This window comes from Mustela nivalis (assembly GCF_964662115.1).
Source record: "Mustela nivalis genome assembly, chromosome: 1".
NCBI lineage: Eukaryota > Metazoa > Chordata > Mammalia > Carnivora > Mustelidae > Mustela > Mustela nivalis.
Genome location: NC_139020.1, coordinates 137279039 through 137298356, shown reverse-complemented (window position 1 = coordinate 137298356; position 19318 = coordinate 137279039). Strand labels below are relative to the sequence as shown.

General features: G+C 36.2%; 1 protein-coding gene across 1 annotated transcript in view; it reads right to left on the bottom strand.

Annotated features, from left to right (window-relative positions):
* Positions 1–19318, bottom strand: part of UBE2E2 (ubiquitin conjugating enzyme E2 E2) — a 373264-nt gene that overhangs the window by 70856 nt on the left and 283090 nt on the right. Inside the window, exon 4 of the mRNA XM_082686694.1 lies at positions 12119–12251. Within this exon, the coding sequence (XP_082542820.1) occupies positions 12119–12251 (133 nt within the window). The remainder of the gene's footprint in view (positions 1–12118; positions 12252–19318) is intronic.

Here is a 19318-nt window from a genome sequence, read left to right as displayed (position 1 = left end):
AAAAAAAAGAAACCTATGAAATGGGAGAAGATATTTTCAAATTATATACTCAATAAAGGGTTAATACCCAAAATATATAAACAACTCCTACAACTCAACACCAAAAACACAAATGACCTGATTAAAAAAATGGGCAGAAGACCTGAATAGACATTTTTTCAAAGAAGACATACACATGGCTAATAGACACATGAAAAGATGCTTGACATCACTCATCATCAAAAAATGCACATCAAAACCAGAATGAGCTATCACACTAGTAAGAATGGCTTCTAACAAAAAGATAAAAAAATGTGTTGCCGAGGATGTGGAGAAAAGGGAATTCAGGTTCATACACTTTTGTGGAAATAAAAACTGATGCAACCACTGTGGGAAACAGTATGGAGGTTTTTCAAAAAATTAAAATAGGAATATCAATATGACCCAGTAATTCTACTACTAAGTATTTATCCAAAGAAAATGAAAACACTAATTCAAAAAGATATATGCACCACTATGTCTACTGCAGCATTATTTACAATAGCCAAGTTATGGAGTCAACCCATCGACACATGAATGGATAAAGATGTGAGATATATATATTGACATAATTATATGTATCTATAGATCTTCATATATAATGGAATATTACTCAGCCATTAAAAAGAATGAAATCTTGCCATTTGTGATAACGTGAATGGGGTATTACATAAGGGTATTATAGTAACATAGGGGTATTACAGTAAAGTGAGATAAGTTAGACTGAGAAAGACAACTGCCATATGACATCACTTATATGTGAAATCTTAAAAACAAAGCAAATTAATGAGTGAACTCTTAAATACAGAAAAAAAACTGGTGGTTGCCAGAGGGGTGGAGAGTGGGCAGATGAGCAAAATATGCAAAGGGGATTAAGAGGTAAAAACTTCCACTCATAAAATAAATAAGTCAGTGGGATGAAAGATACAGCATAGAGAATATAGTCAATAACACTGTGGTATCTTTGTATGGATACAGATGGTGACTACACTTATGGTGAGCATTTTGTTGAATTACTATGGTGTACACCCGACACTAATATTGTAATGTCAAGTGTAATTCAATTAAAAAAAAGAAACAGTTGGTTTTAAAAGCAAACTACTATGGAAGAGAGATGTTTTAAAGTGAGAAAGGCAGAATAAAGGTGGAAATGAAGAAAACAGCTGCAAAAATTTGAAATAAACAATTGCTTTATGTATTATTTCCTTGTATTAACTATTGTTTTATATAATCTATACAGATAGAGTTTAAAATAAATTAGTGGCCATGTGTAGGAGAAATAAAAATATATAATATACCACACATATATACTTTTATATTTGCAGATGACAAAGCAAAAAACCTTATTTAACCTAATTCTCTAAAAAACAAAAGAAAAATGGATGTTTCCCATCAATTACAGAAAAGACTATAAGGGGTCTTCTAAAGTATGGCTGTTGGCGATAAACCAATTGCTGATTTTTTTAGCAAAGATCGCTTCACTATAAAGGGCTGGGGCAGCTAGAATGGAAATCAGGAGGCCAGGAGTTCTAATCCTGACCCTGGCACTTATTAGCTATGTGATCCTAATTACAGTACTTAAAAGTTTCAGTTTCCTTGATAATGAAACCTACCTCTCAAAGTGAGAGGATTAAGTGAGATAATGAATGTAAAATTACAGTATAATGTTTGCATAAAATACTAGGCACTAAAAATATACAGTAATGTCTAATACACAGCTCTCCATAACGACCAAAATGTCAGCAGAATTTGAAGCTGAAACAAAAGGCTCAAGGAGAGCTGGAAGAAGGTCATTTAATCCATTCCCTTGCAGAGTAATTATTTTGATTTATTTTAGTCCTTATTTAGGCACTTGTGGGAAGAGTAATTTATTTGACTTGGTATAATTGTTCATGCTTTTATGATTTATTAACAGATGAGACTTTTTAAAATAAGAATGTGATATTTTGTGAGGCATTATTATGTACTCTTGCATGGAGAATAACCTCCAATCTCCAAACACCGAGCACATAATGAAAAAGAGAAAATGTGAGTTTTGTTAATCTATTCAATTAACAGTCTTTCCTTTGGGGAGCCCATTCTGGAAATTTTTAGCTCCAAAAACTCAGTTTTGGTTTAAAATTGCATATTTCTGTGGGTGAGGTCATTTATTCTAGAGTTTTAATCCCCAAACCTGTATCTTTAGTTCACATCACTCACTTGAATTCCAGACCTGTAAAGCAGCCTAATGAACATTTCCCACCCAAATGTCCTGTAGGATCCTCATAAGAAACATGTCCCTGCCACCCTTTCTGGCCTTGGTTACTCAAAGTAGAAACTGAAGAATTGTCATAGATGTCTCTAAATAGTTACCAGTGAATACCAATACTACTGCTAAAATAGGACTTCTCTAAACAAACAAACAAAAAGCAGAATCAGACTTATGATACAGAAAACAAACTGATGGATGGCAGAAGGAAGAGGTATAAGAGATAGGCAAGATGGGTGAAGGGGAGTTCAAGACACAGTCTTCCAGTTATGAAATGAATAAGCCACGGGAATAAAGGCACAGCACAGGGAATGTAAGAGCATTGTATGGTGACAGATGGCAGCTACACTTTTGGTAAGCATAGTCTCATGTATAAAGAAGCTGAATTACTATATTGTATACCTGAAACTAACATAATATTGTGTGTCAACTACACTCAATTAAAACAAAAACAAAAACTCTGTTTCTCAACCATGGGTGATCTCCCAAGGGTCTCCAGAGGACATATGACAATATCTGGAGACATTTCTGTTTGTCACAAACTGGGGGGCTGAGAGTGGAGGAGAAAGCCTATTCTTGGCACCAAGTGAGCAGAAGCCAGGGATGCAGCGATTCATCCTACTTTGCAAAGGATCTCCCTCCACAAGTGAATTATCTTGTCCAAAATATCAATCATGCTGAAACTGAGAAAACTTGTTCTATCATTTCTTGAATGTAAACTCTGCAAAAAGAGGCATTTCTGTATGTTCAGTATTTGGATGCTGCATAGTACACATATATTTACTGAATAAAGGGATTAAAAAAAAGAATTCATATATCATTCCCCTTGTCTTTATCCCTGAAGCACAGTCTTCATTGTTTCTAGCATGGACTTGTATTAGCCCCTGCCTGTTCTCCTTGTCTACATGGTCCCTGGAGCTGTATCTTATTGATCTTTATATATCAAGGCCTAGAAAGCAGTAAGGGTTCAATAAATCTTTGCTTTATAAATTAACCTTAATATAGACATTTTAAATAGCAACTAATAAGAACTTACAGGAATCTTTGGCAAGTTTCTGCTAAACTACTGAAACCATAAGATAAATGTATCTGATTGCTTAGAATAGTTATACCTGTATGAATTAGTGTAGCTATCTGATGGTAGGTTTATTTTATTCACAATCTCGAACTTTTGTATGACTTCGTTCCTCCTCATTTTCTCCATGGGAAGACCTGCATAATACTTGCAAAGGCCAGCTGATAATATCTTTCCCTTAACTCAGTGACAAGCTATGCTTACATGCTGACTCTGATCTTGGCCAACTGGGTACTGAGAACATTCCTTTCTTCCTGCCTAATTTTTCCTTGGACCTGTTTAAGCAAATCTCTAAGAGGCTGCTATCTTATCAAGAGATCCAGATCCAACTCTATGGAAAAAAAAAAAATCAAGGAAACTTGACCATTTGCCATAAAGGAGTTGATATTTGGCTGGTAGTCTTAAAAATTAACTCAGACCTCCTGGTTCTATGCAACCTTGAACACAACGGCATTACATATAGCTCTCTGGACAAATAATACCTCTAAATAAAGTAGAGACTATCACAATATTTTCTTACATGTAGAATACCATTTCTCCACCTCATTTCTTAAGTGGATGACAGAAAATAATTTTTTTAAAAAATTTACAGACACTTAATCAACACAAGCTGTCTGTTCTGTCTTAATCTGTTCTCCTCAAGGGGCTCTTTTCTACAAGGTTAAGAAAATTACAAATTTTAAGCATCTTCTGACTCATTTGTGCAGAAGTTTCTGTCTTCACAAGACTATTTCTTTAACATGGCCTTATTGTCCCTGAACTTTCTGCAACTCATGGTGTTTCTCTCAGAGTTCCTAGTATTCCCTGTTTTCTGGAATAATGGATCCCTGCCCTTTGATGTTTGGGATCCTGAAGATTTCATTTTGAAGACATCTGATCTTTTACTCTTTGGAAAACCCTTGTGAGGGGAGAGCATTACTTATCTAAATCTGAAAACCTTTCTTTGGAGAATTCATGTCTCATTGATAAGTGAGTTGCTATCTTCCCTTGGCTGTGACAGCAAGAAAGCTCCTCAATTTCCAAACATTTGAATGTCTCACTCTAATTTCCCTTATTCACTGGGCACCCTCCTCCCAAATAGAAAAACATCCTTTGTGAAGGAATTTAGTTCTGCCCATTCCTTTCAGTTAGTTATGCTGACAGTAATATCAATAAATACCAACTCCCACTTGGAGTGAGGTCACAGAGAAAGGAATTCCAGAGTATGAAGGAACTGCAAAATACTTGTTTGAGATCCCCTTTTCCACAGCAAGACTCTGATAGGGGTGTGTGAGTAGATCATCAGAGAGGCTGGTTACATATCAACTCCAACTCCAAAGTTTGATCCAACCCAAATAGCTTAAGATGTCTTGGGCAATAAACATTTCAGGGAAAACAATGATAAACGAAAGGTCTTTCTCCAAAGTGTGGGGCTGCATTAGACTACAGAAAACTAGAGAGAGGGATCCTCATAAAATACGATGAAATTGAACTTCCTGTCACCCAAATGGCTGATTCCCTTTTAGCTTATTGGCATATTTAACTTGGTTTAGAACAAATAAAGTTGCTATTCCTTGCCTTGAAAACAAACAAATAAAACCCAAACCTTCTTCTCAGTAATTTTTATTTTTATTTATTTTTTTTAAGATTTATTTATTTATTTATTTGACAGAGAGAGAGAGATCACAAGTAGGCAGAGAGGCAGGCAGAGAGAGAGAGAAGAGGAAGCAGACTCCCTGCTGAGCAGAGAGCCCGATGCGGGACTCGATCCCAGGACCTTGAGATCATGACCCGAGCCGAAGGCAGCGGCTTAACCCACTGAGCCACCCAGGCCCCCTCTTCTTAGTAATTTTTAAATTGGTGATGGTTGGGGGTGGTAGTTGGACACAAAAATGGATACAATGTGTATCGTTTTAAAAGTAGGAAGAAAATGCCCACTGTTATGATCTATTTTTATTCATCCCATTCATTTTGAAATTTCACACAACATTAAATTATAGCAGGGCCTTTTGAAATGGCTTATTATGAAGGAGAATGGACTGAAAAAGAAAACTTACTAATGAGATACAAGTAATACTATAGCCCAGTCATGACACTGAGGATAGATATAACTGTGAGAATGATCTGTGAAATGGGAAGTAACCTCTCTTTCACTTAGGGCTAACAAAATCCAGAAACCAGTTATTTATTGTTCAACACAGAATAAATAGCTCAGTGTCTGTGAAGTAGGAATACTCTGGAGAAAAGGGCCAGGTGCCTTTGGAAAGAGGATTCTCACCAAAATGGGAAGATAGACACTTGAAATCTCCTCCTGACATTATTTCATCTCCCTTCCAATAAACCTGGTTTAGAGAATGATCTGATATAATTAACGTATATCAGAGTGTAAAATCTAAGTACAAGTGTTCCTTCTTCCAGGGACATGAGCAATTTAAATCGTCTCCACAATTGGGGAATGAAAGGGCCAGTTCAGAACTTGGTTTGGTTTCCAGTTTAGCTAACAAGCTTCTTTGTGACCCATGGACCACTTAACCTCCATGAGCCTCAGTCTTCTAGTCTACCAATGGGGATGATGGTAGTAATGAATACTGTCCTTATGGCAAAGTCATATGGATTAAATTAATTCAACCTCTTTTTATTGAATGCCTACTGAATTGCCAGGCACTGTTATGGGTGCCAGGAATTTAGGAGTGACATTAAGATAGAAAAAGTCCCTGTACTCACAGAGTTTACACGCTAACTGAAGAAAAGGAAACATAATAAGCCCTTAGACAAAGAAATATCTAACGTCAGGAAGGAGAAATGCTACAGAGAAAAATCAAGTATGGTGGTTGTGGTGGGGAATTTCACAGGGAGCAGAAGATGGTTGGGAGTTGTCATACCAGAGCTTCTCTGAAAAGGTAACATTTGAGCAGACACCGAAGGGAAAAATGGAATGACCTATGAGAATTTTAGGCAGAGGAAAACAATGAAAGCAGAAGGAAGAGCAAATGGAAGGGCTCTGAGGAAGGAATATGCTTAGAGTACTTGAGTCAAGAGTGACAGTGATTTTGTGAAAAGTATACATGAACAGGGTTTTGTGTGTTTTTATTCAGTGAACAGGGAATTGCTGAAAAGCTTTAGGCAAAGAATGAACATATCTGACTTACATTATAAAAGGACTATTTCGTATAGGGGTGTACACTGCAGGGGGCCAGAGTTTTTGTTACTAGGGAAGGGTAATGAGAAATGATTAGAGTCTAGATTTATTTTGAATATTTATCTTGAGCCAGTGAACCTGGGTCTGGCTAGGCTGTGCATGTTTTTAACTTTAGCCACAAGAAAAATGGAATTCTCATTCATTGAGAGGGGAACCTGGAGGAGCTGGTTTGGCAGGAGTAGGATGGGGTTGCACAATCAATAGTTTGGTTTTGGACCAATTAAGTTTGAGGGGACTGTTGGGTGTTAAACTGGAGATGCCAAAAAGGCAACTGAATCTGTATGAAAGCACTTAATCCACAGCCAGGCCTCGTATGAACGTATGAACTCAGGTTAAACAAGGTCAGTCATGTTACTCCAAGACATGAGGCCAGGCCTCTCAACCCCGAGGCCAGGGCAAATAAGTGAGAAACTGCACTTACACACATAAGCCATTGCTCTTTCTGAAAATCCTGAGACATATCAACTTTTGTCTTTGAGCAACAGCAGAAATATAAACAGCAGTAAAAACAAGTAAATAATAAAAACCTAATTCAAATAAAAAGTAGAACCCCTTGTTGAACTTTAGTTAAAGATCTCTCTCTGGCTTTTAAATGCTGAATATCACTGCTTCTTACTATAACTTATGAACAACTTTATTCATTATTAGCCTTAGCCTGTCAATTTAAGGTTAAAATCTAATGAGGATAATAAAGACTTTGAAAATCTGACGGAACTAAATTACTTATTTCATTGTCTGAAAGCAGTTTCCTATTTAATGACATTTCATTAGTAAGTAATTCATGGTTTGATTTTATAAAGAAATAAAACAAAACCATAAACCATAAAATATATTCTGAAGTGATCTTTAAGATTTATTTTTAAATATATTTGATAAAATTTGTAACGAAAAAACAAACTATATTAAAAAACCTTTTGGATATTAATAATAGAGATTTCTTTTTCTCACACAAATACTTCAACATATGTATGTACATTTTTAAACATTTTAGGCACAAATGTTATTATTCTTTTTGGAAAAATACCTACTGGCAGTTACCATCTTGCCATTACCAAAGACAATAATGTTTTCCAGTAATAGATATGAACACTGAGAGTATGTTTTTCTTGTGCAGGGGTTGCCTGAAACACTAAAATAACAAACATATTGCATTTCCTACCTAACTACCTAACTACGCTTAAATCTGATTTCCTACCTAACTACGCTTAAATCTGTTTAAAATGCCCACTTATTGGGCACGTGGGTGGCTCAGTCAGTTAAGTGTCTGCCTTGGCTCAGGTCATGATCCCAGGGTCCTGGGATTAAGCCCCACATTGGGCTCTCCACTCAGCAGGGAGCCTGCTTCTCCCTCTCTCTATACCCCCTCTCCCAGCTCCTGCACATGATCTCTCTTCTTTCTCCCCCTCTTTGGCTCAAATAAATGGATAAAATCTTAAATAAAATTATCACTTATTTGTTTATAAAATATCCAGATCTACAGGGAGACAGAAAAAGCTGAATTATGAATAGGCAACCTCTATGCATTTCTACTGTAAAAATAAAGATCTACCTGTTACCTAATGTGACTTAAGTTTGTATGCACATCATTAGAATCTCTGAGACACAAAATATCATAGGGTATCACCATATTTTCAAAGTGCTTTTAGTAGAAAAAATAACATAGAAATTAAACAATATAGAAATAAAACATATTCTATTGTTTTGCTTCTGATTTTTTCAATTATGCTTCTTAATTTCATTTGGTGTATAACTTTCACGAAAAAAACAGTTTTGTATTATTCACAAAAAGAGAAATAATTCGGAAAATGGTATATGTGAAACCTTCCACATCTCATTGGTAGTCAAATCAATAAAAATTAAAGCAACCATGAAATATTACTTTTCATCTACTGGGTTGGCAAAGATTAACAAGGACTACGAATCCTCAGAGCTGAGCAGAGTGAAGGGAAGTACCGTACTATCACTATGTTGATGGCCATGATGTCAATGGATACAATTTTTCTGGAGGGCACTTTATCAACTTTTAACAAAACTCTACAAATATGTATAAACCCATCTACCCACAGAAGTTCCATGCCAACAAATTTAGCCTCAGGAAATAATTAGGTAAGTATACAAAATATGTCATTAAAAGGATGTTCATCACATCACTGATTATAACAGAAATCTTGGCAAATCTTATGTCCAAGAACAGGAAATTAAATTTGGTATATATATACAATGGAATACTGTGGAGCCTCAATTATTCTAATGCAGTTATATGTTTATTAGAAAATAAAGAGCGTTGGGTGAAAATAGAATATTACGTAAAAAGTAATTCTAAAACCAGGGGGACTATGGCTCAATATTTATGTATATTATCTGTGTGTATGCATACAGTATATTTTAACACAGAGAACAAAATCTCAGAAGAGTCATAAAAAAATGGCATGAATAATTAATTTTGGGGTCAGGATTATAGACCGTGAGAAACAAACTGAGGGTTTTTTCACATTTTAAGTCATAGAGGTTTATTTGTTGATATTTTTAAACTGGTAAACATGGCTAAATGGTTTATATTGTTGAATTATTTAATCTGAGCATGAGAGCATTTAAAATCCTCACTAAGGATTCCAAGTGTAAGAGTTTAGAAAAAGTCATCTCATGGATCCCATTATGCTATAGACTAATTTTATGATATGGATACCTGATAACCATTAGACAGCCAATCAGATTTTTTGTGAACCTCTGGGCTCACCAATAATTCTAACACCTACTGCCATCTGGGTTCATTCTTCAGAGCACTGAGAAATGTTTCATTAATCAAAATATGTAGCTACTATGGTTGATGGAAAGGATGAGGGCAAAAGAGACCCCCTACCCCCCAAAAAAGGGTAATTCCAAATACAGCCTATTTAGAATAATAGAGATTAGAAAAGCACAGACATGGCACTTCAAAAGTATTAATAAAAAATGCCTTTGTTTTAGTTAACAGCTTTCAAGACACCCACAAACTTCCGCCCCCACTTAGAATAGCATATCTGCCTACAAAATCTGGTTTCTAAAATTGATAAATTAGGTAGTGATAATTTGCATTCAAAAACTTCCCACAGGTTTCTAATAAATGTACATTTAAATTGTGATTTGAGTCACCAAAATTTGATTTTCCTCCATCTTATGAGATTATTTATTCAAATTTATTTAGTGGAATAACTTATTTTTTTCTGGTACTATTCTTAACAGATACTAAATCTGCCTTTTTTTTTTTTTTAACAGAAATACAGGCAAATATTTACTTTGAGTAAAATGAAGCCCACTGTCTGAGAAGTAGAGCTATTCAAAAGCAGACTATGCAGTTGTGGGTCAGATTTTCCTCATAAGAATTAACATCTACTTCCCTGTAACTGATACCCTCCTGCTTCTATTTTTGTCCCATCCAGCCACCCAAAATAAGGTCTAAATCCTAACCCACACCATAGTTCCTAAAACATCTGAGGACAGATATCACATTCCTCCTATACCCTATTTTTACTGGTGAACATCTCCACGTTAACTGTTTTAATTCAGTGGAAGTACATGGTCTGTGTAGTCAGAAATCAGTAAATCCTTGGTTGTCTATTCTTGGAAATCTCTCTAAGCCTCATCGAAGTTTCCTCATCTGTGAAAGGGAACACTCAAACCTTAGTAGGGTGTTTCAGAAAAGAAATGAGTTGACACAACTGATATCCACTGTAGTGTTTTACCCAGTGAAGCAGTTCAAGAATGTAGATGACTCTCTGACCAGCTTATTCTTGTTTGTTCTTAAAATGCACAACTTAGTAGTTACTGGAGCACTCCAGATACAGTGCGATTGGTTCAGAGTTCCGAGGACTGTAGTCCTAAAAATATCTCCTTAAGGCTTCAAGAACCTTAAGTTCCCTCAGAATTCTAGTGAGCCAAAAGCCCCAAAGTTTTATTTATCTGAAAATAAAGTAGGTCTCTCCTATCATGTATCATGCTTTCTTTCTGATTGTCACTGAACACATTTAGCTTTGTTAAATTCCATCTTGTTTTGGACCATTCTTCCAGTCCATTGGGACCTTTTTGGAAACTGAATTATTTTATCTAATCTATTGGTTCCCCATTCTAGCTTTAATCTACACGTTTCTGTCATCAGAACTTGGAGAAGCCCACACATCTTCCGAGATGTACAGAACAGCCTCTACCAAACTCACAAGCAGCACAATTTCCTGATCTGAATTGTCACTCCCCGTCCCCACTCTGTACTTCCTTTACTGAAGATGCTGTCAGAGACAGGTCCTCACATCACTGGCAGGGCAATAAGTACTCCAGGTGACTTATGTGCTGAGCCCAAGTAGAATGAAAGACAAAAGGTTCCCATCCAATAAAAGGAGAAAATAAATATTAGAAGTTCTATGGCTTCATCACTGAAAACCAACCTAATGCAGGTATGGGTGGTCACCAGTGCTACCAGCTCTGTCAACTTGGTTAAAATATATCATGTAATGTAGAAAGGAACACAGGCTTTGAAGTCAGACTTCCTGGGTTCAAATACTGACACTACTATTTGCTTGCCATGTAATGCTGAGAAAATTGCTTAGTTTCTCTGCACCTTGGTTTCCTCTTTGGTAAAATTATAGTTATTACTTTTGCTTTGGTAACAAAACAATATCCAAGCATCAATGGAAAAGAAGGAAGAAAGGAAGAGAGAGGTGAGAAAAGAGAGGGAGGGTGCAAGGGAGGAAGGGGAATTACAGAAATTCATGGTAAAGGTATGGACCTATTTTTGCTTTTTAAAACTGTCCATTCCAACCTACAACTCAAGCAAGTTTTATTTCCCTCTGCACTGCGAGGTTAAAGTCAGGTCAAATGAGATTTTCTTCTTGGTGGCTAATGCAGAGAGTCAGTGTCCTTAGGGTCTTTTCCTTTCCAAAGTGGAGAATAAATTTAAATTCATCAAATGACTGACTTATAGGCAGTAGGAAGGAATGTGAAGAATTCTTAGAGTATATAGCCTTGTCTTAAATAAGTGTAAATTCCTCTATGGTTCATTTATATTAATCAACTATTACAAATAGGTTTTCACGAAATGTTCTTGGCATCACTTTTAAGTCTTTGTAGGTCACACGTTCCATTCTAGTGCCTGTATACTTCACGTGAGCAGCTGAACTGTAGAGGCATCAAAACTCCATAGCTGGTGCCCTGAGACTTGCCTTAGTGGGGCGCCCTCCGCAGTTAGTCTGGCTCCAGAGCTTGGCTCTGGCTCCAGCTTCAGGCTATGTCTGTTTTTCTGGGTTCTAGGGCTGGCATAGACCCATTCTCACTCACCTAGTTCCACCCATAATGTGCTGTTTTATGTTATATAACAACATAAACCACAAAAAGGAGACACTGAGAAAGGATGAGAAAAAGCAATGAAATATGAGTAAGGGGATGGGGTAGGGAAATAGCCTGTAATTTTTTACATTCTGTTTCCTTTCACATATAATTAGCCCTGGGAAGTTGTCTATCTTAACAGAAGAGACATGCATTCCTAGATATGTATATTTAAGAATATGTATATGTATATACATATACAACAATACATATTGCTAAAAATGGATGAATACTTCATACTGACCTTAGGGGGTTTAAACGGATAGTCTGGTGAAAAGGTAATGTCAAGAAAGAACACCCCTCCTTCATAGACAGATCCTGGGGGTCCCAATATAGTTGACCTCCATTCATAAATGTTGTCTCCTTTGGGTCCAGCACTGAAATAAGACATACAAATCAAATGTGCTTAGAGATTATGTAAACCCTGGAACTTAAAAAATTCTATTTATGGTAACAATAAATTGAGCAATTCCACAAGAACATAACAAATAGGCTAATTCTATATGATGATTCATTTGTCAATATCATCAACACTCTATAAAGAAAAGATGCTGGTATTACTTAATAAAACAGAACCAGGAAGATTCTGTTTTGCCATTCACAACACTATACCTATTGAACAAAAGATTCCTAGGACCAAAGACCAGAGGTAAAAGCACAAATATTTAATAAAGCATGAAATTATTTGTGAGATCCTGAAAAGATAGTCATAGGGTGAAAGGACACATTTTTGAAGACAGAAAGGTCATTAGAGAAGAAAAAAAGTTGGATAAAAAGTAATCTAATTCCTTTGTTAACAACTGAGAATACAAATGAGGCTCATGGAGATCAGTAAATGTTCATCATCCATAAAGCTCAGCTCAAGTATCATATCCCATCTCAAGTTTCCTCTTTTCTCTCTTTCTAGTCACAGAATCTCTGCCCCCTCAATCCCCATGTGTCACAAATAGTGTGGTCTATAGAAAACAAAATGTATCATTTCATTTTATAACCATGTTTTTAATTAAAAGTTGTTTTTAGAGTAAGATCTATGCCCAGTGTGGGGCCTGAACTCACAACCCCAAGATCAAGAATCACATGCTCTACCAACTGAGCTGGCCAGGTGTCCCTATAACTGTTTATAAAGTGTTTACTTTTCTGTCCCTCCCTAGAAGGTCCCTGAGGAACAGATTTCTGCTTTGTCTTAGGGCCTAGTAAGTACATGTTTGTTTGATGATGAAGGATTAATAGGAAAGCAAGTGAAGCCACATGACTACTAGTAGTAAACATCTGTCCCTGAGTCTCAGACAAACTCACTGAGGAAATAAGGCCCACATGCGTCAAATGAATTGTAATCTCCCTAGTGAACAGAAGGGCAAAATGAGATATAATTTAGCTTTTCAGTGTTCTTTTTGTTACATCAAGCTAATACCTGCATCTAATAGACATAAATTCCCCTCACACCCTGTAGCAAAGTGGGCAACCCTTTGGAGAAGATTTTATTGTCAACAAAAATTTAGCTACTATTCTTTCTTATTTTGAAATTAGTTTATATCCATAAAACTTCATTGTTAAGCAGTATATAAAAAAAAACATGCATCTTAACTAAGGTGGGATATATCCTGGGAATGTAAGGATAATTTAATAATAGAAAATTATTATTGTGGGGTGCCTGGGGGGCTCAGTGGGTTAAAGCCTCTGCCTTCGGCTCAGGTCATGATCCCAGGGTCCTGGGATTGAGCCCCGCATCGGGCTCTCTGCTGAGTTGAGAGCCTGCTTCCTCCTCTATCTCTGCCTGTCTCTCTGCCTGCTTGTGATCTCTTGTCTGTCAAATAAATAAATAAATAATCTTTAAAAAAATTATTAATGTAACTTACCTAAGAGATTAAAATTGAAAAAAATGGGTAATCTCAATGGTTGCAGGAAAAGCACTCAATAGGCCTAATAATATTAGCTATTCATGATTAAAAAAAAAAACTTTTAGCAAAACTAGAATAGATGTCAACTCCTTTAACCTGATAAATGGCATCCACTAAAAACCTCACAGCAACTAACATATTTAGTGACAAAATATCAAAAGCATACCCTTTAAAACTGAGGAACAAGATAAGGATGCCCACTATATCTATTTCTAATCATTACTGCACTAGAGATCATATTCATCAAGGTATGAAAGACACAACAAGGAAAGAAAAAGCAAAAGGCATATAGTTTGGAATGGAAAAAATAAAACTGTGGGCATCTGCAGTATCTACACAGAAAAATCTATATATAATTAAAGAATCAGTAAAAGAGTTTACAAAGTGGCTAGATTAAGATCAATATGAAATATCCACTGCATTTCAACACACCAACAAAATTAGAAAATATATTTTAAATATCTTTTATACTAGTATTAAAAATAACAAAGAACCCCTATGAATAAATTTCATAGAGATTTTAATGGAGGAAATTATAAAACTTATTGAAATGAAAAGAAAATTAAATAAATGGAGGGAGATACCAAGTTTATGAGTAGGGAGACCCAGCATCCTACAAATGTCAATATACCCACCAAACTGATCCAATGCAATTCCAATAAAAAGTCTAACAGTTATTTAAAAAAATGAAACTTGACAACTTGATTCTAAAATGTGTTTGGAAACTCAAAGAAATCCTTCAAACTTTTCCACACACTTACAGGAATCTGATCTATATCAGAAATAATGGGGCCAAGAAAACAGTTTTTATATTATGGAAAATAGTGAAACTGGATTTCTATGTCAATAGACAAAGCTTTATTGTGGATGGATTAAGCAGCCAATGCAAAAGTCAGAAGTTTTAGAGGTTGCCTAAAGAGACTGACAAGCCACAAAATGAGAAAAGGTATTTGGAGCACATAAAACTGACCAAATTCTAGTGTCCAGAGCATACAAATTTCTATGAATCAATAAAAAAGATTACCAATCCCTTAGAAAAGATATAAATGGGCATTTTGAGAAAGAAGAAACATGAATGGCCAATGAGGGGTAGGAAAAATATCCAATTGCATTAAATCAGGGAAATGAAATTTAAAATTATAGTTTAATATTATTTTACACAAATGTCCAGGCAAAGATAAATGTGTGACAAGACCAAGTGCTGATGAGGATGTGGAAAACAAGTTATACATTGCTTAAGAGTGTTCAATCACCTTGGATAAGAATGTGGACTTACCTAGTTAAGTTGAATCTATACACTCCTATATTATAACATTTCAATTACATTCCTATGTAAATACCCCAGAGAAATGTTTACACATGTGTACTAGAAGACATATACAAGGATGTTCATGGAAACACTACTTTTAATAGCAAAATTGGAAACAACACAAATGTCCACTGACAGAAAAAGGAATAAACTCACCCAAAGGAATACAACACAACAGTGAAAACATATTGATAAGCATGGATAAATCTTAAAAAGTGTCATATTGAATAAAAAAGAAAGTCTAAAGAATTATATACAGTATAATGCTATTTTCACCAAGTTTAAAAACAAGAAAAAAAAATATATTGAGGACACAAACGTATGTCCATGGGAACATATGTTCCCATGCAAGAAAATTAATGAGAAAAAGCTCCAGTGAGTAGTTTCCTGGGAAGAAGCAGGTAGTGGAGGAGTAGCATACAGGAGCTTCAATAGTTCTGGTGATGCTCTACTTTTCAGTATGTATGGTGGATTCAGGAGTTACCAGTTTTATTATACATCTCATAACTTACTTATGTGTTAGATATGTTCTTACATATGGGCCAAGTTTTCCTATTAAGAACAAGTATGCCCAAAAAGTCTACTAGGATGCTATATGAGGAAAGCAAGTTGCAGCATATGTATGGTGTGATCTTATTTATAAACTAGAAATATAAAATTTTATATTGTTTATGTATATATATCTATGTCAAAGTCTTTGAAGAAATAAACTGGAAAGACAGGCCTAAATTCATGACAGTGGTTGTGCAGGGAACAGGAGGAAAGAGGTGTAGGGTGATGGGATACCTCTAAAGATGGGGAACGAAGAAGAATTTGGTTTTATCCATCATTTTGATTTCTCTTATTTAAAAAGGATGAAGATAAAAAGAAAAAATAAAATCACAGTTTATTGCAAAGTGCTGAAATATAATGAGAAGCAGGGAAAGGGGCCAGAGTGTAACATTCCTGACCCATGTTCCTCTTCTCCTGAAGTTGACAGTGAGGTACAGACAGAATATATTCAAGCCAGATGACAATAAAACTTTGGCAACAACAGCTCCTTGTTGCCAGACGAGCTCACTCATTCAGATGAATAATATACATGGTGACACCCTGAGCTATAATTAGACCCAATATGAATAGATAAGTTTATCAGAAGGAAGAACTTAAAAGTAAATTATAGGTTTGTAGTTACAACATTATTTCAAGGTAGATGAAGAAATTTAGTTTAAAAAATTCACACAGAGGGGCACCTGGGTGGCTCAGTGGGTTAAGCCGCTGCCTTTGGCTCAGGTCATGATCTCAGAGTCCTGGGATCGAGTCCCGCATCGGGCTCTCTGCTCAGCAGAGAGCCTGCTTCCCTCTCTCTCTCTCTGCCTGCCTCTCCATCTAGTTGTGATTTCTGTCAAATAAATAAATAAAATCTTTAAAAAAAAAATTCACACAGAGAGAACACAGGTGTGAAACAAATACCAAGAAATAATTTCTCTGAGTCACTTTGAGAAATTTTAAGATGACCTTCCAAGAATGGTCATCACATAGTTATATAATTTAGGTTAACTGAGAAGTCACCAAATAGTGCCACCGGAAAGGACTCAGAAGTAGAAGTGAAGTGATATCTCAACAAAAGCAGGCAATGCCTATGAATTATTTATTTTCAATTAGCACTCGTTTTAAATTTTATTTGGCTCTCAGTGAGAATATCATATTTTATTAGTTCTCTTAAGTCAGTCAGCTATCTATACAGTTATCAACAATGGATTAAATAACGCAGCTAACATTATCACTCTGAGTTGGTTTATACTGTCCAAATATGTCTTCTAAAAAAGACTAGTAGTAACAAACTATCTTAAACACAGATTGGTGTTTTTTGACCTTTTTTAAAAGATTATTTATTTGACAGAGAGAGAGATACACAGACACACAGTGAGAGAGGGAACACAAGTGGGGGAGTGGGAGAGGGAGAAACAGGCTCCCCATTGAGCAGGGACCCCAAGGTGGGGCTTGATCCCAGGACTCTGGGATCATGACCTGAGCCGAAGGCAGACGCTTAACATCTTAGTCATCTGAGATGAGGTATCTCAGGTGCCCCCAGGCTGGTGTTTTAAAATGCATCTAGGGGAACCTGGATGGCTTAGTCAGTAAGCATCTGCCTTTGGCTCAGGTCATGGTCCCAGGGTCCTGGGATCGAGCCCCACATCGGGCTCCCTGCTCAGTGGGGAGCCTGCTTCTCCCTCTCCCACTCCTCCTGCTTGTGTTCCTCTCTTGCTGTGCCTCTCTCTATCAAATAAATAAATAAAATCTTAAAAAAATGTATCTAAAACTTATAATACTTCTCCAATATATACAGATTAAGTCTTATCATCTTGGAAGTGTCATGTCTACAGCACCTGCAGTCCCAACGCTTATAGCAGTGGTTCCTGAACTACACAGCCCTTTGTTCCACTTCCATTTTGATATGTTCCAGTTGAGAAATTCTGGAATAAAAGTACAGAACTGTGTTGTACAATATGGTGGCCACGTAGCTACTGAACACTTGAAATGTGGCTACTTATTCAGATATGCTGTAACTGTAAAATATATACCAAATTTCAATGATAATGCAAAGGAAAATAAAATACATCACAACTTTTTGCTAATGACATTTTGAAATAATAATATTTGAGACACAACTGGACTAAAAATATATTAAAAGTAACCACTTTTTTTTTTTTAATTTTAAAAAGATTTTATTTGACAGAGAGACACAGCAAGAGCAGGAACACAAGCAGGGGGAGAGGGAGAGGAAGAAGCAGGCTTCCCACCAAGCAGGGAGCCTGATGCAGGGGCTCAATTCCAGGACCCTGGGACCCTGACCCGAGCCAAAGGCAGACACTTAATGGACTGAGCCACCTAGGCACCCCGAATTTTTGTTTTTTAATGTGCCTCCTAGAAAATTTAAAATTACACATGTGGCTCATATTGTAGTTCTATTCGACAATACTGTTCTAGAGCAGTGCTGTCTAATAAAACTTCCTGTGATAATGAAAATGTTTTAGTTCTTATCATTATCCAGTATGGTAAGCACTAGCCACACAAGGCCTTTAGGCACTTGAAATGGAGCTAGTGAGAATAAGGTTGTGGATTTTCAATTTCACTTGATTTTAATGAATTTAAATCTAAACAACTCCATGTGGCTAGTGGTCAATACAGATCTAAAGGCTCCAGTAGCCCACACTGACCAAATCAATCTTTTTTTAATATGTCAGAATTATTTGAATTTATATAAATCCATTTACATAAACAGAAGAATGGGCTTTGATATACTTTGGACCAAAAAAGTGAGATGCTGAAGCTGCAGACAATTTAATATTTTTAACGATCACTTCCCTCTTAAGTTGACCAAATAAAAGTTAGTGCCATAGACACCTGCACCATATAGACTATATGCACATAGTCATCACTATGATGATGAACATGACTGGACTCTAAGTTAGACTTCCTTTTCTGAATCCTAGTCCAACCATGTAAGGCCTGTAGAGCCCTGATGAATATGTAATCTCCCTGTATCATCTTTCAGTGCCTTAGTTTCCTCATCTACAAAATGAGGCAACTACAGCAAGAAACTTGTGTGGCAACGGAACTTTTAGTAGAGCTGTACTCCCAGACCTTGGAAAATGGGCCTGCAATGGCTCAAATAGTACTTTTCCAAATGTTAGCTGCTATTTCTAGATGTTATTATGCTTCGTGGATGATACAGAAGCTCATCAACACACTCACAAGATTAACTGCCTGGTGATTTTATAAGAAGGGTTTCAAGATCCCAGGACTAAAAAACAGGTTACTAAGCCCCAGACATTAATAATCATTATTACTACCACCATTATCACCATCATCATCCTGCAGTTTAATCTTAGGATATGTATGTAGATAGGGCAGAACTTTAGAAATCTTCAGAAATCAAAGCTACCACTTCCAGGAAATTCAATTTTGCACTCAATGGAATGTTTATTTAACTTCAGGATTCTTAGGTATGAGGTTACTTAGCAATGTTTTCCCACTTGCAGCATTCTTAGTGATAAATACCCTTTAGTTTTATTTTCAGATTTTATTTTATTTTCAGATTTTATTTTATTTTTATTTTTTTAAAGATTTTATTTATCCATTTGAGAGAGAGACAGTGAGAGAGAGCATGAGTGAGGAGAAGGGCAAAGAGAGAAGCAGACTCCCCGCGGAGCTGGGAGCCTGATGCGAGACTCGATCCTGGGATTCCAGGATC